Genomic DNA, 25,791 nt, shown 5'->3' on the forward strand with positions numbered 1-25,791 from the left:
AAAAATCTACAAAATCTAAATCATCTCTCATTATTTAGAGATTTAGCACTTATTAATATATTTGTGTAATCTTATTGCGAATTATCATCCATATTCAGCATATATTTTTTCAATTGATTCCATTTGAACCTAAAATTATAATAATTTTTTATCTCTGTCATGTTACATAAAGACATTATATTTCGTTTAGAAATTTATCATTATTCTAACCTCAAGGATATTGCATTAGGTCGATGAAACTGTTCTGCATGGAGGATGATGGCTTCAATTTGTGGAAACAAATTGATTATGATACTTTTTTTTATAGATAGGACAGATCGCATAAACTCAAACGTAAATTGTGTATTCAGTATTAAATACTTTTGCACTGCAGCAGAAATGGCACTCTGGAATTTATCTCTGAAAATATGAAGACTAATTATAAAGATGATTTGATATTTAATTTAATATATTTCCAGATTTGTTCACCTGATCAATTTATCTTCCTCATAGTACGGATTTTTAATTACATCATTAATAAAATCAATTGTATGCAGCTTATGTGGATGATGATCTTGAATCTTCATGTAACATCCAAAGATATTTGGAGAACAAACTTGGATGATGTGTTCTGCGATATATTTAGGATATTTTCTTCCTTCTTTAAGCAATGTTTTTATAAGCCACGTTATCTGTGTGTGTGAATGTATAATAAATATATTTGCAACCACACATTGACATATAAAAATAATTTCTGCATACCAAATTTGAATGTTTGTGCATGACATTGTCAGATGATATATTGTAAAAATTCGACATGAGCATTTCGAAAATCGAACGCAGAAATTCAGATTTTGCTTCCTTAAAGCATTTTAGCAACATATCAGAAACTTTAAAACTGCAACCATTGTTAATTTCAGTTATCAAAATTGGCAAATATTGATCAAAGATATCTCTGATCATCGCTTGCAGTAATATGTCACCTTTGACATTTAATTTTTCCAAACCAAGTATTATCATTGAGAATATTTTTTTCCCCAATTGTTTTATATATATATGCGTAGAGTTCTCGGGTACTAAGATAATTTTGTTGATAAGCATTCTTAACATATCGTTTGGTTGATTCTGTAAAAGTAAGAAATTTCAAAAGATATGAATCTTACTAATTATTAGATTAACATACTTTAGTATACAGCATCGGAGAAATGCAGAGAATCAATGTTCCGAGGCATCTGTAAATCCAAAATGCAAGTTCCGAATCTTTTGTTTCCTCTGTTATAGGTAGCAAGGCCCATTTTTCTACATTTTTGAAGTACATCTTACATTTTGCATTGTATTGAAATTTTTCCTGTACAGACTACAGAAATTCTTCAATTGTATCAATTTACTTCTGATTATAGATATTGATATGTATCATATCCATAAAGATAAGTACCTCTAAAGCATTCTGCTTCTTCATGAATGATATTATAAATGTCAAAATAGGTTCATCATTGTTTTTAAATTCATGCAGATCATAATCCGACATGAATATTTCTTTGATGTCATTGAGATCAGCAATATAATTATGCAATATCTTTATTTCTTCCTTATCTGTTCCATAACCAAGGATAGAACATTTTATCCAAGCCTACAACACATATATTTTACTCATTGATTGCTTTATAATGTATATATAATAATAAATATATATACAAACGAACTTGGATAAGAATAATATCGAAATTTGGAATTTCTTTCTTTAAGCTTTGTACAGCTTGTTCATTTTCAAGAATAGATACTAAATAATATTGGGTAATTCTGAAAAAATTAATATTATTATATTTCTGAAATATATATATTTATATACTAATTTTTCAGATAAACTATTTTTACCTTATATCTTTTAAAAATATTGATGCAGCAAAATGTTGAAATAAAGATATAGCTGAATGCTTATATTTTTTAGCAGTAGCAGGCTCTCGAACTGCTTCTAATGTAAATATGACAGCTAGTTTGGAAATAATTTTATAATTGTCACCGATAAGAATGGGATCAAAGACAAGTTGACGAATTCTACAAGCAACAAAACACCATAGTGCATCTAACATTTTCCTGACACCATCTATAACAAGCTTTAGTAAATGTTTATATTTTCATATCCCTTCTCTTTCTCTTAAATTATAAAATATATCTGGAGAAAAAAACTACAATGTTTTATTTAAAATAAAAATAATATAAGACATACCAACCGAATTGTTACAAGAAACTTGCAAGATGATGCATTTATTAAAAACATTGGCGAGCATTTCCAGTAAAAATCCGATCCTATTTTTTGGACATTCCAAGAGATAACGATCAATCCAACCACTAATGAAATGATGCTCTCCTAAATCCATTTTGTCATTGTTGGATAAAATTGTATTTAAAACGTCAACGAAACTGGTCATCATAGAACGAGATGTTTCATCTTTACGACAGCTTATCAAATTGATCTAACATTCGAGAAATATTTCTCTTTTACTAAATTTATATAATCTTTATGTGTATAAATATATTGTAAAAACTCTGGAATACCACATACTGTTTCTGTAAAATAGCTGGCTATAGAGGCAAGAGATAATCTTCTTTCATTAAATAATAGAAGACATACTAATTTCCCTTTCCAGATTAAATTGCTCTTTTTATTATATTCGTCGCTTAATTCATGTGTAGATGGCAAAAGATCTAGCATTGTTGTACACTGAAAAAAAAGAGATAAGTATTAATACAGATACTATTAATGTTTAATTGATAACAATCACATATATATTTCAACTTACAACATTTGTAACATCTGCAGTAATTGCTAAAGTGATAAATAAGGATATAAAGTTGTAGAGACCATTCTCAGACAATTCTGCAATTTTATTTTTTGAGAATTTTGTGTACACACGCCCTTTAAATTGATTCCAATATTTTGGATCCGTTTTGCCATGTTTCTTTAAAAATGTGCCTGTAAAAGATTGATTAATTTTCAACTGTATTAATGCAAAGACCAAAAATTCCGACTAAACTTACCTACTAAATGTAAGAATATGCTATAGCTAGATTCCTTAGAATGTTCAAATTTTCCACAAATTCTGTCATTAATTTGTTTCAGAATATCTGCAGTAGTCTTTCTACAAAACAATTTTGTAATTATATATCTAATAATACAGCTGCAATTATAAATTCATATATAAAAATCAGTTATTATATTTACTTTTCAAAAGATAAGGCCCAAGGCCCGGAAGTTTGTAATAAGAATGATTGGTTCAATCTTTTATGGAAACAGTCCCAAAGAAAAGATATTATTGAGACTCGTGGTTGCCACCAATTAATAATAAGGTCGTACAATAGTAATATTATGATCTTGAGTTCAGTATCAAATTCGTCCCTTTCACCATCCTTTCCACCTTTACACACATAGATTTTCAAAATCTTTTCAACTTGTTCACAATTGGATTTAATCTGTAAATAATAACAATATTACATATAGATATAAATTCTTTTTTTTTTGTAAAATGCAATCTTTATTAGCATGCTGTATATTACCCTTGGTGAATTATATTGCAAATATACACCATCTGTATTGTATCCATATAACAAAGATAAATGATGTATTATCCAGATGCAAAACAGTTCAGGATTCTTACAATCTGGCAGAAAGGAATCCATACCATTGTGCCAAAATATTTTTTGGGACCGATCTTTATTTAATACTCTATTAACGCAACTATTTACATGATCCCAAAATGTCTAAAATTATTTAATTATAATATAAGAATTTATATATTTATAAAATTAAATATTAAAATAGTTCACCTTGGTTTTCATCCTTTCTTCTAAACTATCAATAAATATTTGAAGCATGAGCCACAATTCTCGTGTGCATGTGCAGCAGTATGGTGATTTTTGTGTAAAATTCATATTCCAGTTTGAGAATAACTAAAAATAAAAAAAATTAACATTAAATAAAATATTATTACAAAATCAATATCATTACAAAAATAAGTTGAATTTACATATATTATTTTTTACCCTTTCAAATACTTTTAAGCCAAAGTGCACAAGATCATTAATAACCATTTCAGTAGTATTCTCAAATTCTTCTAGCAATGTATGCATTTGATATTGATACCATATAGTTTTTGAATGTATCAGTGTTATAAAAAACCATCTTAATTCTATATGCATATGATACAAGTGAAATTCTATTTGATTACACTGAAATAAAAATAACTACATTAGTTTTTATATTTTTTCGTTTATTTAAAAAAATAATACATATGTTAATTACCTTATTGCCTATATTAGAAGCAGCACAATGTAGAATTGAATCTGGCATACCATGTAGTGTATTAAGAAAGCGCTTTATGGAGTCAAATAAAGTGTCCACATCTTTATTTATTTCAGGTATTACCATTTCTAATGCATTGAGATCCCATTTTATGCTATAATATCAAACATAAGTGAGTCATTTATTACAACTTCAAATATTGTAGAAATAAAGATCTTCTATCTACCTGTTCATATATGTACGAACATATAAAATAAATTCACAAATCATTCTCCTAATAGAAAGATAATTTATATTATCATTATTGTGTGATTTAGATATTGTAGCTGGTTTTTCAAATCTGTTCAATATTTTCAATTGCATCCTGCAATATAAAAAAATTTATATATATATCTAATTTATATATAATTTATATATATAACAAATTTATATATAATTTACATATAGATATAGTATATAACAATATTTTATTAAAAAATATGTATTTACTCCATGCAATTAGTAAAATGTCCAAGATTCATCATAGCCACAGCTCCAGGCATGACACAGTCAAAGAGCTTTACTTCTGTGTGGGCAAAGGGATAGTCAGTTTGTGGAAAAAGCACATTGTCTACTTCGTTGTGACGTAATAGACCACCTCTGCTCAACTGCCAATCATTGATATTCACTTTACCACTGCAATCGAAGATAACATCGAAATCCATCTGTAAAACTTTTATCAGATGATTTATTAGTATATTTACTATTACAGCATAATACATAGTTTATCATATAGTGGCACATCATAAGAAATATAATAAAACTTTTCACATACTTGCAATAAAAGCTTATATCTTAATCGTTCTGATGTAATGAATCGTTGTGTAGATTGCATTTAGGTGATCTGAAATTTTGGGCTTCTGTGATACTTTGAAGAAACATGTCCAGCCGCAGCCTCTTTCAGGAGCAGGCAACAACTTTCATCGAACTTTCATGTATTTTGGCGGTATTTCCAGTTGGCGCTGATCACGTGAAATCCATCATGGCGGTAGAGTCAAATGTGACACATGTGACTGACAAAGATTACCGGTAAAATATACACAAAATTCTATTGATATATCCCATAATTTTTTTCTGAAATATAATTATCTTTGTAGAATTAAATTGTGTTACTTATAGAATTAATGAAACAAGGTTGCGTTTCAATTTATGGGATATTTGGAATCGTCGAAAGACGTTTTTATGAATAAATGATAAAACATTTATTCTCTGAAAATTTGCTTTGCTTTTCTTTTTTTTTGTGAGATACTCGCAAATACATAATACAAATAACATAAATTTAAAAATAACATAATATTTATTAGAATTATGCTAAATTATATAAAATTAATATATATATATATAATTTAAAAGAATATATAAAATACGATTTTTCTTATATATATAATACTCTTTCTTATATATATATCTCTCCTGCTGTGTAAAATAATATTTACAATATTTTGTTATAACTATATTTTATAAATACTCAAATATTATGTGTATTTGAAGATTTTATTGCCATTCTCTGTTTATTAAAAAATCAAATAATAATTTTAAAATAGATGAGGTCCAAAAGATTCATAGCGCAATTTTTAAATAAGTAAATTTAAAATTAAATGTGCTAAAGAATTGTAATAACATTGATTTCCTCTTATACTTTGGTATCTTTATACATTTTTCACATCTTATTCTTTCTCCATCTAAAACTCTCTTGATCGCGCGAATTTGTCACCGTTGTTTACAAGCTTGTTTGAGAGCCGAAGATGGCGACGGAAGCGAGCAGCGCATCAAAGAGATAGCCCAACCACGTGCGCGTAATAAATAACATAACGATAAAATGCACTCCCGGCGCGTTGCTCGCCGTTAAACTCGTCCAGGGGCGAGATCGAGTTGTTCGATTCTCGAGCTCGATCCTGATACATCTAATAACAGACGCCGAAAACCGCGAGAGTCATTCAGTCATTCCGGAGCACGAAGAACCGATGACTCACTTAGCCGTCAGTGTCGCTCGTTTGTAATCAGGTGACGATGCTGTCGTAGAAAAGAAAACGATTATAAAACGAAGGAAAGCCCAAAGACACACGCCAACATGAATCTTGACCAACAAGAATCTGTCTTCAAGGATTTTCACGACGAGGTACGCCGTGTTTCTTTCACTAAATTAAAACGACTTCAAGATCTCACGCGAGCGTTCGCTTAGGTTAGACTGTTTTATGTCAAATTTGTATGCTTTGTATATATGTTAGGATATTTTCTGTCATTTTGTATCTACCATCTTTTTCACTCTGAAGTCTGTATATATATCTCTAAATTTTACCGTAAATTTATTTTAATATAAAGAGATAAGAGTTTATTTAAAAAAAAAGAGAGAGTTGCATAAAAATGCAGTTAGAATGAACAGATCTACATATATTATTCTTATTCTAGTCATGTATATTATATATATTGTATTCTTTTTCTTAAATTGACAAGTACTTTTAATAAAATGCTTTATATATGATTAGGATTATTTAATATCTTTAAAATATATATTTTTTCTTTTCTTTTTATATACATATATATGTATATCAATTAAATATTATATATAAATATATATTATAAACATATAATTATATGTATGTATACATAAATCTACAAATTTTTTTTAATTATATATTTTTGCAGTCTCCTTTATTGCGAGCCATATTTCGCGGACATGTGGAAGCAGTTCGTATATTGCTATCACAACAAGAGGATGTTAATTGGCAAGACAAGGAACAACGTTCTCTCTTACATGCAGCAGCATATAGGTCATTATCTCAATCAACAAAATATTAAAATCTATGAAGCCTATGAACATTATGAAACATTTTAATTATTATATATATATGTTTATATATGATTTAAATTATTTAAAATATTTGTTATATTTATATATTGCAGAGGAGATACCGCTATTGTAGAACTTCTCTTGTTAAATGGTGCAGCAGTTAATAGTAAAGATAAGAAATGGTTAACCCCCTTGCACAGAGCTTGTTGTTTGGGCAATTACAATGTGGTAGACATTTTACTGAGATATAAAGCAGATGCGAACGCCCGAGATCGTAGTTGGCAGACGCCTCTTCATGTAGCAGCAGCAAATAATGCTGTACAATGCGTAGAACTTTTAATACCGCACTTATTAAATATTAATGTCACTGATAGGTTTGTACTTTGTATTATTTATCGCATATAATTTCGTATAATGAGTATAAGAAATTATGATCGCATTAATTATTTGTAATAAACGCATTATATCATCAATCTATAGAGGCGGAAGAACGTGTCTTCATCACGCGGCATATAATGGGCATCTCGAAATGGTCCAATATCTGATGCAATTTGACTGTGTAATAAATGCTTCTGACAAGAAGGACCGTAGAGCTCTACATTTCGCGGCATACCAGAGACACAACGCAATTGTGAAAGTACTCATAGACAAGGGCGCCGACGTGGATGTTAAAGTACGCACATATATGAAACTTTTGATAGAACATTTTTGTGGAAGGGGGTCGGGGGATTTACGTTATATATTATATCATGTATATGTTGCATTTGTATGTTAAGGATCGAGATTTATATACCCCGTTACATGCAGCAGCCGCTTCTGGTAACGTAGAATGCGTGCGTATTTTGATCAACGCTGGCGCGGATATCGAGGCCAAGAACGTGTACGGAAACACTCCGCTGCATATCGCGTGTTTGAATGGATGTCCCCTTGTGATCAAGGCGCTCATGGCTAACCACGTGAATTTAGGTGAGTCATCTAAATCGGATTTTTTTAGAACATCCAATCATCCTGATATGATCAGATAAATATTTTACTGATATTCGCAGAGGCCGTGAATTATCGCGGACAAACCGCGATGCACATCGCTGCCACCAGCGTACACGGTGTTCAATGTTTCAAGATGCTTATATGCGAGGGATTGAAAGTAAACGTTCAATCGGAAGATGGCCGCACGCCGTTGCATATGACCGCGATCCACGGAAGATTTACGCGATCAAAAATGCTGCTCGATGCAGGAGCTTTTCCTGATGCGAGAGATAAGAACGGAAATACGGCTTTACATATCGCTGCTTGGTAAATTGCCTATGGAAAACACATATAATAATGTTTTCTTTATATGTCATTATTACCGCAAAGCAAGATGCATGCATAAGAATACAAATTACAGGTTTGGTTTCGAGTGCCTAACAACATCTTTAATGGAAAGCGCAGCATCTCCGGCTACGCGCAACGCGCAACAACGGACGCCTTTACATCTAAGTTGTCTAGGTGGACATATAGAAGTGAGTAAAAAATTTGTCACGATATAGTTAAGTTCTTTATATTCAAAATTCGAACTGTTTTTATTATGATCGATAGGTTTGTAGGAAACTATTGCAGCTCGATAGCAGACGAATCGACGCGCGAGACATCGGTGGCAGGACAGCTTTACATTTGGCAGCATTTAAGGTAAAGAGCGCGCGTGTGCGTTGCATCTATATCTAATTATTTTTAATAGTGATAGTATTATATTTAATATCTTCTTTTATTTAAAAGCATTATTTATACCATACCACACACGGAAGAATACAAATTGCGAACGTTCCGAATAGGGTTCCGTAGATTGCTTGGATTTGCTATTATCTAGCGGTGCCAACTTCCGCCTCGTCGATAACGATAATCGACTGGCTCTTCATCACGCTGCGAGTCAAGGACACTATCCTTGCGTCTTCACACTGGTCGGCTTCGGGAGCGACTCGAACGCTCAAGATGTGAATGGCGCCACGCCGTTGCATCTTGCCGCAGCAGCATCGAATTCGAACGCCGAGTCTGTAATCATTCTTTTCTCATTATGGTTCTTTGTCTCTCGCATTATCTATGTTTACGACTTATTTTTCGTAATTCTGTAGATCCTACAAGTGCGTGCAGTATTTACTGCAGCATCGAGCGAATCCGCATTTACGCGACAAGAGAGGTTTCACCGCAATCCACTACGCAGTGGCTGGCGGCAATCAAGCGGCGCTGGAAGCACTTTTGAATGCACCGTCGGGAAATGTGGCCACTTCTTCGCTCGGGTCAGGTTCTACAACTGGACCGGAACCGCCGCCTCTGCCTGCGCTCACTCCAATTCATCTCGCGGTACAGATACATACAAAATTGGAATTGACAATATTTGACTTCAATAAAATTCGAAACCGCATATGCTTGACTTGTAAAATGTGTGTTATCAGGCGTATCACGGTCACGACGAAATCTTACAATTGCTTCTACCTCTATTCCCTGATACGAACATCAAAGAAGATAGTGGGAAAACGCCATTAGATTTGGCCGCTTACAAAGGCCACAAACAATGCGTCGAACTCTTGTTACGATTTGGTGCTTTGGTGTCAGTGCAGGTAAGGATTTGATTATTTTACTCGTTAAACCTATGTCGCACGCACTTCTTTTAATATGCATCGTGTTTTCAGGATTCTGTTATGAAACGTACGCCTGTACATTGCGCCGCCGCGGCAGGTCACGCCGATTGTCTGACTCTTCTTTTGCAAAATGCGGACGATCCCAACGTGGTGAATCGTTACGATTCCAAGTTACGGACGCCCCTGACTTTGGCTGTAGCGAATAATCATCCGGAGTGCGCGATGCTGCTGCTGAGGTACAAGGCAGACTGCAATTTACCAGATGTCAACAAGCACACGCCGCTGTTTCGGGCTGTGATTAACGAGCGCGATAATCAGATGGTGAAATTGCTGTTAAAGCACGGTGCGCGAGTGGCTGTGCAAGACGCAAACGGTAAAACACCGTTACATTTGGCAGCGGCTTGTGGCAGGTTGGAAAAATTACGTTTGTACGAAATTATTTTCGCCGTATGTACAGAATTGTGTGTCTTATGTTCTAAATATTTATTTCTAGACTATACGCTTTAGCAGCGCTCGTTCAAGCTGATCCGACCGCGGCTGCTTTGAAGGACGATCAGGGATGCACGGTGCTTCACTGGGCCTGTTACAACGGCAACTCTAATTGCGTCGAATATCTTTTGAATCATAATGTGTACGATTCCCTGGAAGGTGAGTTTCTTCATGGATTCTAAAGAAAACTATTTAATATAATAAGTATAATAGCTTAATATTGGATTATTACGCATATTTGATTATTTACAGATAATCTGTTTTCCGCGGTACATTGCGCCGTGTATCAAGGTTCCGCGCATTGCTTAGACTTGCTGATCAGCAAATTCGGCGGACAAGCAGTCGTCGCTCCAAAAGATTCATCGTGCGGCCTGCTACACGTCGCGGCCAGTGCCGGGTCCGTTGAATGCGCGCGATTAATTCTGAACTCGGTTGGCCCGGAACTAGCAGGACTCGAAACGACTGATTACTTTGGACGGACGCCGCTTCTTTGCGCAGCCGTCAATGGACAATGCAACGCCATTGGTAATTGCTGATCGTACTTTTTTCAAGAAAGTCACGCTTACATACACTTTCGCTTTCATATTAATAAGAGTTACATTCCGATAGAATTGCTACTCGAGTGGAAGGCCGATGTACGTGCTGTCGACTCCAGTAAGAATACGGCATTACACTTGGCATGCCAGAGACGACATTCCGCCGCGGCGTCGCTGCTTCTAAACTGGATCGAGTCGCTTGGCGGTCCCGACGTTGACAAGAACATATCGCAACAGCAACGAGTAGCTATTATCAATATGACTAACAAACAGCAAAGAACGCCGTTACATTTGGCGGCGAGAAATGGTCTCGTCACAGTAAGTTAAATATATTGCATTTAAATATATGACAAATGTAATAATCGTGACATACAGATTTCTTGTGAGAAATATATTATTTTGTCTAGATTACTCGTCGGTTATTGCAATTAGGCGCCAGCGTCGTGGCTGTTGATGCCGTAGGACTTACACCCGCGTTAGCCTGCGCCCCGAATCCGGCAGTGGCCGAGTGCTTAGCTACTATTCTCGCCGCTCATGGTATGTCTAATAGTTTTGTGTTTCTTATGATGTTTTTTTTTTTTAACATTTAAATGATATAAAATTAAAATTTGTTTTTGGTTAAACAGGTCAAAATGGAGAAACCACGCAGTACTCATCATCTATTCAGCAAACGTCGGAGGTATATCTGAATGACCGAAATGGCATAGACTCGCAACACAGTTCCGATTCGGAATTTTACTGACAGCGAGCGTCGACGTGCTCGGATCGTCTTGCGTTCCAAGCGAATCTGAACATGGAATCAATCGCACGGCAATATCGCGACCGCTAAATCAATCTAGATAAGAGCTGTGAGCTTTTTTCCATTCTAGTGTAATTAAGATCTCTAACGTGGATAAGCCGCGTGAGAAATCGTTGAAAAATCGACAAATCTCTCACGGTGATTAGCCACTTTAAGTAGCAATCATGACAATATGTCTGTAATTCGATAGAGTTACTAATCGACTGCCAAGAGGGGTACGGATGCATATATAAGTATGTAACTAGAGTAACTTAATAATAGCTGATAAACTTACACGAGTTGTATAACATTCAAAATTATCCATCTTTTTATTTGTAATAATGCTAAAAATGTACTAATTGTAAGACAAAATTATTTTACATCACGTGACGTGATATTTTATAAAAAGACTAAATATTATTAGAATTTTGTTTTAAAAGTCTATCATATAAAATTAGAGTATGTGTAATTATCATTCGGTGTCGTGTGACGATATCCATGTACGATTAACGATAAAATGGTTGATGCTTTAGTCTCAATCATGTACTATTTATGTTCCAAAAATAGTCTTAAAAGCTAACTTATTGCAAAACAGATCTTTAATTAGAACAAGTACGAAATTTTGCAATTAATGCTCAGCTGTATTCCTCTTGGACATTATTGTGGTATTCACTTACACACACACACATTGAAATTTATTTATTTTTGACTAGCAAAAGCGAAGAAATATCAGAAATACGTGAAATCAATTTTTTTTTCACTTATATATATATATGTATATATATATATATATATATATATATATATATATATATATATACATTATGTAAAATTGAAGATGCGAGATAATTTTGTCACGTATGTGCATCCTGCGCAGTTTCCATCTCATAGCCTACAATTTCTAAATTAATATAATAAACGCACATAATAGACCTTTAAATATTTCGAGCGATACATTTCTGCATAATTTTTCAAGTAGCGCATATACAAAATTCTCTCACGATCGATTAATCGCGATTGGACCACGGAGAATAATAATAATAATGTTAATAATCGCTAACGAACATAAATAATAATAAATAATAATAGTCATTAAAGGATATAAGTAATAATAAAAAATAATAGTGTTAAGTAAGTCTACGAATGCATTTGTAGATTCAAGAGCGATAAAACTGCGATGTATTATTAATTTTGCGATCGAATAGATGTAACAAATCAAAAAAGCGCAATTTGTCCTTTACGGCAAGCAATTAGATGTCAATGCGAATGCGAATATATAGATAATGCTCAATCAATTGCATTTACTAATCTATAGATCGATTTTAATTATTTAGAGACAGACGTCTTCCATTTTCAGAACAGTATTCTCAGTCGAAAATCTCATGAAAGGTGCATGATCTGCGTTACATAATTAATTATTTAATTTGTTTACACAAAATTTTTTAAATGATTTCACATTTACTTTTTCGTGCATTCTTAAGTATACATAATAAAATTACATATTAAATAATTTACATATTATATAATAATAACATATTAAATAATTTAGAAATTACGTGTATCCATGAAGATTTTGTGATTTGATTTGGTTCGTCGTATAAGAAAAGCGCATAGGATTACGAATTCTAGTAAGGAAAAATGCCGAAAGTATGAATATTTAATTATATCAATATCATGTCCCATTGTAAATATCGGAGCGGACCGCGAATTTATCTTTTTCTCTCTCTCTCTCTCTCTCTCTCTCTCTCTGGGAGAACTCTGTACACAAATAAAATAAGACGCGAGGAGGACAAGAGAGGAAGAAGAACGAGTAGCTAACATAAGCTATTTTCTTAGACATTTGTAGTAAAGCCTAAACTGCCTGATTGTAATTGTACGTCGAATGAGAAAATAGAGAGCTTGTAAGTAAAAGAGATATGTAGTGAAATTGAAATTGATTGGAATATGTTGGAACCATAATGCTTAATTTTTAAGTGTGTTTCGTGTCTATTCTCCATGTTTTCTCGTTAACACTTTGATTGCCATAGTAATGTCACAAATCACACAATTCATACCTGCATTTTATCAAAAATTGTGATATTCAGATATATGTTTAAGACTTACATTTAATTTTATATTATCAATTCGTGAATATGAAGTAAATAAATAAAAAATAAAATTGCCTCTAAATTTTTGTGTGTGATGATGTGATGTGTGTAATCAAAATGTTACATGATGAAAGTTCAACGCAACAATTTTTTTTGTTATTCTTGTACTTACACACAAATTTTTCCATAATTTTTGCATTTAATAGATTATAAACATGATCTTTAAGCGAGAGTATGTATTGACAATTTTTAAAAAGGATAATGTGATCAATATCAAAGAAAATTATTGCGCGAAAACGATATTGGGCAATTTTATTGTACATATTAACATTATATATATATATATATAGTACAATGAAATTGTGCAATATCATTTTCGCGCGATGAATTATACGATTTTCTATATGTGTATATATATATATATATATATATATATATATATATATATATATATATATATATATTGCTTAATCGTAATAATTATGTAATTGATGAAATTGTTGATATATTGGCAAATGGCGATCTTCGATTTGTACATGATTTTGTACTTGTGACTTGTATAAAACAGGAAAGTGAGAAAAGAGCTGATAGCTACATAGTATGTTATGGTATGTTATTGAGACACGCCAAACGCGAAAACTTCATCGGTGTATGTGCATATATACATGTATGTGTGTGTGTGTGTCGCGTGTATATGTATATATATACATATACACAAAAAAATTATTTTTTCTATATGCCCTTCTCCTTCACATATATGATAAGTTTTGCAATTCATGTAATATCATATATTACATGAAAATTATGTCATAGGGATTTAAGGGATTCCACGCCGCGGATATCATGCATCTATATCGCGAACATTTGTAATCAATATACATTATTGTGTTTTATTTTTATACATGGCTCACAATGATTTATCCGATTTATGCGTCCAAATCATAATCCTTTACACATCTCTTTCGGAATTTTTAATTTCAATCGATATTGTGTGAATTGTGAATAAAAATTTATTTCAAGAATAATGTATCTCTCTCGTATTTCTTTAAATTACTAATAATAAGTAGAAATTATAAAATTAATTTTTATATTTTTTTTTTAATAAAATTAAATCCGTGAAAAATGTCGAGACAAGAGAGTCAAATGACAATTATTCGCTTCGATATTGTATCGATGTGCGAAAGAGAAAAGTGAACGTCTACGCCATCGCGATCGGAAAGAGTCGAGATTGCCGACTTGTTATTAGGCGAGGATGTCGAGAGAGAGGCCTTCGACCATTGGCGATGACCCCTGTTCGTTCTCGACGATTGACCGCGCGAAAGGGTCGAAGTGTCCCGAGTCTCAACCGGCCGGAGTCGAGGAACGGAATTCCTCTAACTTTGGACCGGTAACGGAAAGGGTCGAATTTCGTGTTTTACGATCAAAGAAGCAGAAACGGCGAGGAGCCGCGTCGGCGAGCGTCGATCTCGAAACGACGGAAATTCACGAGAAATGACGACCGGCTACCAGGAAAGCGCGCGCGCGAGGAAGTGATTGTCATGGCGCGCGCCACGAGTACGGTGGCAATATTCGTGCCTCGTGACCGGGACAACAGAAATCGACGCGTGATTAGGCGACTTACTCGTCGGTGGAAACGACGAAAATTCCCGAGAATTAACGAATCGGTATCAAGGCAGCACACGCACGAGTAGAGGAATGGCAAGCCGGTCGGGTCCCGAAAAGACGGAAATTCACAAGTTTCGATGATGAATTATCAGGGGAGCACACGAGCGAGTTGGTGACGCGGTCGCTCGGTCGTAACGACGGAAATTCACGAGGTTCGACGAATGTATATCCGGGGAGCACGCGAGCGAGTAGATGATCAGCTGATACAATTGGTGATTGTATTCGCCGCAGTATGCAACGGAGAATGAAAAGGCACGGAAATACGTGTGCAGGTAATGGAATACTATGATTTTGCAGAAGGTGAGCTCTGCGGTGACGATGCGATAGCGATGTGTTTGTGTGAGGTGAGGCGTAGCGGGAGCTGATGAATAATCTCATCAACTGCCGTATAAATTAGTTAATTTTTAAAGATCGGCTGTCGGCAACGCGCATTGGTATTAGGCAAACATGTTTGGCTACAAGATCATCGTTGGAGAATCCATAGTGTGATAAAGAAAGAATAATGTGATGTAACGAAGATGCATTTCATGATAAAATAAAGCTCTTATCATTTTGTTATGTAATAAATGCAACAAATAGTATTGTATCTTACTAATTTTTATATTTACAACTTATCATGTAAATAAAACTTATTTAAATACTGTATGTATATAGAAAAATATTTGTACAAAAAAATCTGTGCAAAAGAATGCATAATTAGAAATTAAATAATAACAAATTAAGGAAATTATACGAAAAAAATGTCTCTTTAACATACACATATTTACATAAGTTTACAAAAAACATGTATATTCTGAGTTTATATATTTACTATAAAAACTTATTAACAATTTATCTTTTACCATCTTATACCATTCTTTTAGGAATGTTCATAATATTAAAGGAACATTTTTATCGGTAAAATATAAAATACGAAGCAATAAATTTACATTGCATAATTAAAATCACAAGAATCAACGTAACTCTCGGCTTACTAGTACAAAATAAATAAATATACATTTTTCGAAGAAAGACAGAGAGAGGAAGAGAGACGTATATGTAACTTAACATATCGTAAAATCACATACAAATTATTTCTCCATGTAAAAAAATTTCTTCATGAAAAACTTTTTTTATTAAATATATGCGTGTTCGATTGCAATGCTAGTCATAACTCGTTGATCCTGAGTTGGTTCTTTCTCGATGATTTTGGTATTTTTTTCCAGATTTTCTGACGACAGTTCCAGACAGAAGTTGTCATAAGTATACGCGTTCGTGATGATATTCGATGGCTTGTCCTCCGAGATTGACACGAATCGCTTGAGAGTAATGTTCTTTGGCTGCGACCACACGTTGGAGAAAATCTTGCAAGCGTTTGTTGAGCTATCGTTCGACTTGCGGGAGAACTTCATTTCGATATCGTCGAGGCTGCGTCCTCGAGTCTCCGGCAATATCGTTAGAGCGAAGATGGCACCTAATAGACCGGCCGCTCCGAATATCCACATCGTAATCTCCGGGCCGACAATTGCATTCAGATCCGGATACATTTTTATCGTGGCGAATGTCAGCATCTGCACGATGCTGGTCGTAAAACCGCCTAAGCTGCCCCTGAATCTTAATGGAAACAACTCTGAGGTCATGACCCACGGTAATGTGAGAAAACCGATCATAGACGCGCCCACATGAGTCCCGATGCAGAATAGTGGTATCCACGATGGAAGTTGGAATCTGGAAAATCATAGCGAAAATATTACTTCCAAGAATAGCTAAAGTTTTTAAAAAACGAGACTAATGAATAAACAAAGCAAAAAACATAAAGAAAATATTAAAAGTGAAACTACGAGAAAAGAATAAGAGACAAAAATTAAATCGCGTGTAATCCATATACAGAAAAAGACGATAAAAGTTAATTGTTAGAAAAGATTGAAAATACGAACCGAAGGGAAAGAGCAATTCCCATAGATGTGATAGCCATTCCGAAACCGCTAACGAAGGCTAGACTCTTCCTGCCGAAGATGTTGGCTAGTCCGGCGCCGAGAATCGACGCGAAAAGCCTAATGACACCCATGCCGACGCTGGCCACATACTCGTTTATGTCTATGCCGATGTTTTCGAGTACGCTCACGGCGTAAAACAGAATTATATAAATTCCAGACAGTTGTTGGAGCGTGAAGAAGATGAGCAATATCAGGAACGGTTTCCATACGTTGGGCATATGCAGCGCCCGCAGTAGATTCTTCTCCTTTTCCTTTCGTTTCGTGTTCGCGTCGCAAAGATCTTGGTACTCTTTATCGACGTTAAACCCGGGCCCACGTAACCACAGAAGAGCCTCTTTAGCCTCGTCTGTTCGATCTCTCGAGATCAGCCAGGCGGGAGTTTCCGGGAGCATCCTGGAGAAGCGAATTTCATGTTTAATGACCGCTTGTAATTAAAAAAATTTTGTTAATTATTAATTTTTGATGGAAATATTTAAAATATTTTGGCTTTATATATGTACGTATGTTAAATTTTTGTATGTGTAAACTCTTATTTTATTTTGCACTGATATTTTGACTTGACTTTTTTTGTAATTTTTTAAAAAAAGATTGATATATACTACATGCACAGAAAATAATTACCGCGTTAATGCGAGCGACAAAATCGCTGGTCCGATGCTGATAGCCGCCGCCTTTTGCCACGTTGTGATGGCACCCAAGGTGTACACTATCAAAACGCCCAAGGAGACGAGGATCGGTCCGCAACTCGCGAGCCAAGCTCTTTGATCTGGCGCAGCTGTCTGAAAAAAAATATATTTGTTTTCAATACGTTTAATTTTTTTTTTTAAATAAAATAAATAATAAATAAATAATTAAACATTAATAATCATCGCGCAAAACTATGTTCAAAAATCATTATAAACAAATTATTAATACGATTAATATTACTAAAATTAATATTACTAAATTACAAAAAGGAAAATTTTTTGCTAACGGAAAGTGTTGCAATTACGTAATCGTTTGGTCATCATTATTAAGGATGCATTTCACAGTATTTGCATTCGTACCTCGCTGACATAGAGATAGAGTCCGTTGGCCATACCGCTGCCGATGCCGCTAATGAATCTACCGGCATATAACATCGGCACGTTCTCTGATAGCGCAATCAGTAGCCAGCCGGCGATGTGCGGTAGCGTGGCTAGGGCGATCGCGGATCTGCGGCCGAAGAATTCGGAGCAAAATCCGGCGACGACGGCGCCGAGGGGATTCGAGACAACGCCGAGGGAGGCGATCCATGAGGCCTGCGACTGGTCTGCAAAATCTGACTCGAAGAGCTTCGGGATGAGGATTGCGCTATATCCTTGAGCCAATCCCACGGAAATCTGACCGGAATGTGCAGCCAGACCCGCAAGAATCTAGAAAATAATGTCAGATCGTCTAATGAAATACTCATACGTATTGCACTTCGTAGATGTATTTTTATGATAACGTTACGATTAATTATTATAATATATAGTAGATAATATAACTTAGTAGGATATATAATTAATAATAGGATAATATAATTAATATAATTTAATTAATTCTATTTTAATTAAACATCATTATTGTAATTTAATAGATTAATAAGAATAGATTAATTCAGAATTAATTCAGATAATCTGATAATCTGATAAGTTTGAATAAGTCGAGATTTATTTTGTCATTTTCTCTTGCTATAACTTATGAATATATTTAGGAATATTTAAATATTCAAATTTTAAATTGCTTGTTTGAAAAATCAATTAAAAATAATAATTATTAATGTGTAGACACACACACACGCACACACACATACAAACACATATTATAGACACGTAAGTGGTGGAAATATTCCTCTTACAATTTGTTTTCGATAACGAAGTGATTCAAATTATGTACTCTTTCTTTCGGAATATTGCATGCTTGAAATGTCAGTCAACTTCCGTAAATACATAATGAAATACTGATCGATACTGATTGATTATACTGTGAGATATTAAATTTCGAGGCTAACAAGTAAATTCTAGATTCTGTATAAATTGTTCTTATCAACACATTTTGCTTTACGTAATACGTAAACGTACGTTAATATCGTTACGTTATATGAATCATCATCGTTATATAATTCAAACGATTAACTTGAAATTACAGAAGTGCAATTAGAGTTAAAACGAGTAATTAATGCAGATGATATCTCGCGAAGATAGTGATGACGATTGACGTTGACTGATTTTATCATATACAAATAAGATGTATAGCCAGTTTTAATTGTTTTGAATTCGAAGCAAATTTTATGCTCCTCTCTAAAATATTTCTACAAAAAAGAAGTACGTTACATTAAATTACACACATTTAGCTTATATTACATTAAAAATTCAATATATATATTCTTATAATGCAAAATATTACATAAATGTAACATGCCTCTTCCATGGAAAGTAATATAAAAAATCATTTTTCATTTTTAATATAAAGAAATTTTCATTTATAATAAAGGAAGCGACAACGGATTTTTCATTGTTTCGATATATGATTTGGCACGTGTTGAATGTAAGTATCTTCCGCAAGTTTGACACAAGAGTGATAATAACAAATAGCGATGCGATGACGTGCGTTATCATTTCTCATCTGGCTCGTTCAATCAAAGAATGAATATATATGTATCGCATATAAAATACAACGTATATTTAGACGCAAAAATCGCGCGACGAACTGCTCGCGGATAAATCATTCATATGATGATGTGTCTCCGCTATTAGTCATTATCACACAAATCGCGAGAAGGAGGTCCATACACTTTCCGAAGGTCGGATCAAGGTTCACGTGCGCTCGGGGCTATGATACCTATGTATTGTCATACATAGTCGTACACGTCGATATATCTTCATCTGACTAATAATAGTAGAATTATTTCGTGCTGGCACTATCTTGCATTTTCTAAGAACAAAAAGTTTAGCGAAAAAATTGCATGTGTGCGAGTGTGTGTATTGCTTTGTTCCGTTTGTTCGATTAAATAAATACCTAATATTAAAAAAAAAAAAACTATCTTACATTTATGCGCTATTTGACATTTGCTACTCTTGCAACAACATATCAAAATTCCATAATGTGCATTCCATGTCGCAATTCCAGCCTCGAGAGAATACGATATCATAGCGGACGTGCTTTATTGCGGCGCCGCCAATCGTGTAATCGTAATACAAAATTAAGTAAGAACTTACATCTTTTTTGTTGACGGAGAGAAAAATGTTCGACCATAGCTTCGTTTCTGTGATCATCATGTACGTCAGAGCATAAATGGCAACTGTAAAACAGTATTATTAAACGATTACCATACGTGTTATCATATCAATAGTTTAAAAACAACAATAATGTGTAATTACAAACTACTTTAAGTACACATGCCGATTATCAAGAATTGACTCTATTTGCATATCACTTTAGCGATAAAAAAAAAATACGAAAAAGAATTTAGAATAGCATAAATTCTCTCTCTCTCTCTTTTGTTAGTTCGACGAGCTGTTCGGTGAACTCTCTTCCGGCGCGAAAATCGTTTCTCAATGTTAATAACAGTAATTATGCAACTGTGCAAGTAAACTATCTTGTTCCAGTAGATTCCACGCGAATACCCCGTGCGGATGATTGATAACCGTATAATTGATATGCCATGAAAAACATTAATGCCTCAAGTGTCGATTACATTATATAAGTGCAATTGTTATAAAGCGAATTTCCCACAAGAAAAAAGTGAAGAGATATTTGTACAAATTCATACCTCAAATTAATTAATTCCGTCTATTCCTTTATGATTCATTGACCTTTGCCAATTCATTCATTTGTCACATTCTATTACATATATTTATTTTCGTAAATATGTTTATGTATTATTGATAATTATACACATGATTATTTGCAGATAAACTTCTCTGTTTCAATTAAATTTATAATTTAAAGCTGTATCAAAATAGTCTGTATATAAAATTTCGAAACAATAATCTATGAGGCTTTATTGAGGCTTTGTTTATCGTCGCTTACGAATTCGCGCAGCGCGACGCATAAATTGGCATAATAATCGCGTGATTAAACATTTGTTCCCCTAGTTTGGCAATCAAAATATTTAGGGGTAATAATGTTTTACTTTGTGACTCACATGAGACTGACTCATCACTGTCGCAGAATTTTCAATCGGTTTCACACGCTTAACGCAATTTAATATGACATGTCGGAAGGATTAGAGATCAATCTTATCACTAAATAAATCTTTTTATTCTATCTCGTACATCCTTCCGTTATATTTCCTGCAATTTCTTTGCAGTATTATATCCCTTGCATTTATTTGATAAGATCAATGTCGATCAATGACGGTGATCATAAATCTGCTTGCAAATGTCAGTGTGTAGAATCTCATATTATTCTCATTTTATATATGCCAAAAGACGTGTCTTTCTCTCTCTTTCTTTCTCTCTCTCTCTCTCTCTCTCTCTCTCTCTCTCTCTCTCTCGACGTGAGATCGTTTTATTAATTTGATCATAAGTGGATTTAAAAGTCTTGTGCGAGATAGTCGCAATCTTTTCTTCCTGCTTGTCAAACGTTTAAAGTTAATCACGCGAGCGATATATTCGAATCAGAGCAATCATTATTTTCGTGTCGCACTTATTCAATTTTTTTTATTTCATTTAGAAAACATTGTATTAGATTATAGTGTCTCGATCAGTTAGATTTCTCAATCTACAATTCTAGAGAAACTTCGCGTCCGAAGATGATTGCGTAACAAACGAGATGTAAATAAATAAAGCTATCGCAAAATTACGGATTGAAATTATATTGCACGCTACATTGTTGCTCTTCGATTTCCGTTTTGCGTCGCAACGGAACGCTTGCGTTCGGTATAGATCGAATACATGTTACTGTTCACGTGAAATACACAATTACATGAATCTCAAGACCCCGGGAGGGGTCGATGAAGAATATTAGACACAATTATCCACCTATTAAGCAGATTTATAATAATTCGGTCAACAAATGCAAATCAAAATTACGAGCAAATACAATTCTAATAATTTTTCTTTTTACTCCAATAAATAATAGAGAGAGAGAGAGAGAAAGTCTTATTAAATATTTTTAAACACATCCCCTCAACCGCAAAAAAAAAAAAAGAAAAATAAGAATGCGCAATATACAATAATAACAATGAGCAACAATAATAACAGCGAGCATAAAATATGAGCATAAGACATTTAAAAAATGAGAAAAATAAAAGATAAATGAAAAATAAGTTCAGTATTTTAAAGCGCTCAATAGTGATGTTAGCTATTCATGACAATAGTTAATCTTAAATTCAATTGATGCTCGTGCATTGTGTACATAGTTAGTAAGAAATTATTTCACAGTTTGTATTAGCTGAGATCCGAAGAGGCATTTAAAGAATTTGGTTCGACAAAATAGGCAAAATGAACATATCCTCAACAGCCCTTGTGACTTTACACGACACTTGAGCTCTAAAGGTAAAATTAGTATATAAAAAGTAAGATTGCTTTAGATTTTTCGTAAAATGTTACGTTAAAAAGCAGTCAACAAAGTAATTTCTCCTAATAGCATCCACTTTGAATCATTGAGACTTTATATAAACTATGTATGTGTATGTGCAACTATGTACGTCAACTTTGACATTGAAAATTAATCTGTTGTAAGCGTTTATTGTTCTAAAGAGAGAGAGAGAGAGATACAAGTGTTTATAGTTTTGTTTATTGCTCGATAAAGAAAGAAAAAGAGAGGGAGAGAGAGAGAGAGAAACGTAGTGGTATTATTATAAAATAAAAATTTATTATAATGCTTTTGATGTGCGTCAAATGCATATAAAAAAGTGCTTTTTTAATCGATTAAAACAGGTACTAAAACGTCATTTGTATTAGTTTTGATAGTCATTGAAAAAACTTAAAAAAGAAATTTAATTTGATTCGCGTACGCATTCCTTGTGTTAAATTGCAATTTTCCAATTGCATTAATAACACAAAACGCATGCTCGCACGTCACAATGTATTAATACGATATTTGTTTACAAGCTCCAATTGCTATTTTTGCCAACCGAGTGAGACTCGAGGCTTTGGCAAAAGCCGAGAACTCGCTTCGCGTAAGTAGATTTTCAAAGTTATTTTTCGGACGCGCAAATCAGATATGATATATAATTTCAACGCATAAAAAGAAATGCATCAACAATTTATATAACTGAGTGGCAAGCAGATGAGAAAAAAATCTAACGGACATCAGGTATATATATATATATATATATATATATATAAAATTAATCTTTATATTTTCTCTTTCAAAATATTTATTTTTTTAAGATAAACTTGGTATTAAAATATTAAAATATTAAATTATTTTGATTAAATTTATATTTATATTTAATATATTTATTAATATTTATATTTAATTTAATTTAATAAAAAATTCCTTTTTTTGGTATCTAATGCATTTCTCTTTATTCATATAATACGATCAGAAGATAAATATATGCAGAATGTAAATACCTTATAATTATCGCCTGCGTTCTCGGCCGGATCAACAATGACAAGGATGTTCCTCTTCAATATCTTATACAATCTTCGCGCCGTCTCTCCTATCGGCGCGCATGCAGGGACAGAGTCATTTCTCTTCGAATCAAAAGTTCCGTCACTGATGCAAACTCACTTATTCGCGATAATCGCGAACGCTTTAACCGTAAATCATGAATGAAAGTGCTGAAGAAAAGCGGAGAGGGATCTGTCGGACAACAATCACAGCTCAAATCGATAAGAGAAAGAATAAAAAAACACCGAAAGTCTAAAGTTCGTGACGGAATGTATGTCGATTATTTATTGAGGTCCCGCATTCGCGGCCCTTTTCGGATCGCGAACTGCCGCGATGTCCCTCACTACCGTAGTTCCCTTCGCGGTATCGAGGAGCACGCGTGTTCGTCCCATATAGAAGAACCGAGAATCTCGTTGTGTTGACTCTCTCGCGTGTGTCACGACAGATCGGGGAACTGCTGATGTACCGTCGCGGCTTTTTTCGCGCTCGGCACTGAGATCATTTTCGTCCGCGCCTTCGCATTTATAGCGGCAAAGGCAGCCGGCGCTCTCGAAACGCACGGCGCTCTGTTTGCGAAGTGCCCTTCCCAAAGCGCCGTCTCTTCCGAGGTCTCCCCGGAATATCCTCGCGATCAACGAAGAGAGATTATTCGTTGGATATTCTTCAATTAAATTTTGTGACTGATGTTATTTTATGTACAAGTCATAATTAATTCATAATTCATCGTTAATTTATATATCAATTTAATATCAATTTATATATCAATTTATATATTAATTTAAAGAGGAAGGAAGAAAGAAGATGAGATTATGTGAAGACTATCACGGGAAACAAGAGAAGACACATCCGCTATTTTTGACAGAATAGAAATTCGAATTTTCACGCGAATATGTATACCGTAAAGAGCATGATGAGGCTTTTCTCTTGAAGAAAAGATGAATTACATAGACCATCGTGGCACACCGAATTTTCTTTAGCTTTTTATCAACGATAACGACTTCTTCCTGTAGCGATGAATCGCGTGCGCATTTTTATCGATAAAAAAAGAGAGAAAGAGGAAGAGAAATACTATTATATTAACCATTCATGACAGCAGATGCGACTTCCAGATTGTAAGTTTGTGCGCTTTCACGAAAAGTACACGATAGTTAATAACAATGCGAACAAATAACGTACATATTTGCAAGCGAGATGTCGGTCCTGTGCATCCATGACCCAGGCCAATGCGAGAAAAGATAAAAAATTCTAAACGACGCGAGTTTAACGCCGACAATGGCCTATTTTTTTTAAGAAAAATGGGCTACTAAAGATAGCATCATTGTTGTCGGGACGATAAATTATATGTCGCAGCATCGTATCCTCGCACCCGTATAGCGTTTTCAAGTGTTTCCTTTATATATCGCGACAGATGTTTAGTCACTTCATCGAAGCTTCATCTGAGACAATAAGAATATTTATAATAATCACAAAGGAGATGAGTTTTACGAGGATGATATCATCGTGAGTTATTGTTGACGAAATGTGTGACGATAGTCATGTCGTAAAAATAAAATAAAGAAAAGGAAAATCTAATATTTGAGCAAGACTGACTAATTTTTAAATGGCATAAATTGATAAAAGAAACTCTTTATAATTTGTGCTGCATAAATAAATATTTTAAAATAATAGAAAAAAAATTAGACATATAGATAAAAACGCAAACAGAGAGAAAGAGAGAGAAACATTTTAAATTCACTATAATGTATATCCTTTTCAATACCTCGCAAGGAAACCTAGAGTCAATACAGTCGACGTGACTTCAAGTTCTCTTTTTTTTTTTTCAAAAGCTCGTTATTCCTACGCGATCTCACGATCGCTACCATTAGACACGATTATGATCGGCTCACCGTATATACACGTATAGATGCAAGTTTAAACACGGCAACGATCTACATCCATTCGCGGCGGGAGGTATGTCCTCCTTAGC

General features: G+C 33.9%; 3 protein-coding genes across 5 annotated transcripts; 1 reads left to right on the forward strand and 2 right to left on the reverse strand.

Moving 5' to 3' along the window:
* Positions 1-49: 49 nt before the first annotated feature.
* On the reverse strand, positions 50-6,093 carry LOC126848287 (protein MMS22-like). 2 transcript variants are annotated; one of them, XM_050589066.1, is made up of 21 exons: positions 5,974-6,093; positions 5,094-5,392; positions 4,769-4,991; positions 4,506-4,643; positions 4,280-4,433; positions 4,021-4,206; positions 3,805-3,927; positions 3,535-3,738; positions 3,203-3,450; positions 3,019-3,119; positions 2,781-2,953; positions 2,543-2,701; positions 2,211-2,453; positions 1,855-2,093; positions 1,683-1,779; positions 1,415-1,609; positions 1,163-1,336; positions 742-1,104; positions 469-671; positions 211-399; positions 50-129 (listed from the first exon to the last, which is right to left on the reverse strand). In XM_050589066.1, the coding sequence occupies exons 3-21, from the start codon at positions 4,981-4,983 to the stop codon at positions 72-74; spliced, it is 3,462 nt and encodes a 1,153-aa protein (XP_050445023.1). In that variant the 5' UTR covers positions 4,984-4,991; positions 5,094-5,392; positions 5,974-6,093; the 3' UTR covers positions 50-71. The 2 variants fall into 2 exon arrangements, with proteins under 2 accessions (XP_050445023.1, XP_050445024.1); XM_050589067.1 differs by having other exon boundaries at positions 1,855-2,083; positions 2,207-2,453.
* On the forward strand, positions 6,051-16,630 carry LOC126848289 (serine/threonine-protein phosphatase 6 regulatory ankyrin repeat subunit A-like). Of its 2 annotated transcripts, XR_007687241.1 has the most exons (18): positions 6,051-6,437; positions 6,965-7,089; positions 7,223-7,483; positions 7,590-7,782; positions 7,886-8,075; positions 8,156-8,402; positions 8,497-8,611; positions 8,688-8,777; positions 8,921-9,135; positions 9,218-9,446; positions 9,539-9,703; positions 9,776-10,134; positions 10,218-10,372; positions 10,466-10,738; positions 10,823-11,067; positions 11,157-11,286; positions 11,376-13,428; positions 16,485-16,630. XR_007687241.1 is itself a non-coding variant. In XM_050589068.1 (17 exons), exons 1-17 carry the CDS (start codon positions 6,390-6,392, stop codon positions 11,489-11,491), a joined length of 3,156 nt encoding a protein of 1,051 aa, XP_050445025.1. In that variant the 5' UTR covers positions 6,051-6,389; the 3' UTR covers positions 11,492-14,513. The 2 variants fall into 2 exon arrangements, 1 of the variants encoding a protein (XP_050445025.1); XM_050589068.1 differs by lacking the exon at positions 16,485-16,630 and having other exon boundaries at positions 11,376-14,513.
* On the reverse strand, positions 15,900-24,307 carry LOC126848290 (facilitated trehalose transporter Tret1-like). Its single transcript, XM_050589069.1, has 6 exons — positions 23,786-24,307; positions 20,477-20,559; positions 18,302-18,649; positions 17,877-18,034; positions 17,196-17,648; positions 15,900-16,986 (listed from the first exon to the last, which is right to left on the reverse strand). Exons 2-6 carry the CDS (start codon positions 20,534-20,536, stop codon positions 16,395-16,397), a joined length of 1,611 nt encoding a protein of 536 aa, XP_050445026.1. The 5' UTR covers positions 20,537-20,559; positions 23,786-24,307; the 3' UTR covers positions 15,900-16,394.
* Positions 24,308-25,791: the final 1,484 nt, after the last annotated feature.

The sequence above is a fragment of the Cataglyphis hispanica genome, chromosome 3 (genome assembly GCF_021464435.1).
Source record: "Cataglyphis hispanica isolate Lineage 1 chromosome 3, ULB_Chis1_1.0, whole genome shotgun sequence".
Taxonomy (NCBI): domain Eukaryota; kingdom Metazoa; phylum Arthropoda; class Insecta; order Hymenoptera; family Formicidae; genus Cataglyphis; species Cataglyphis hispanica.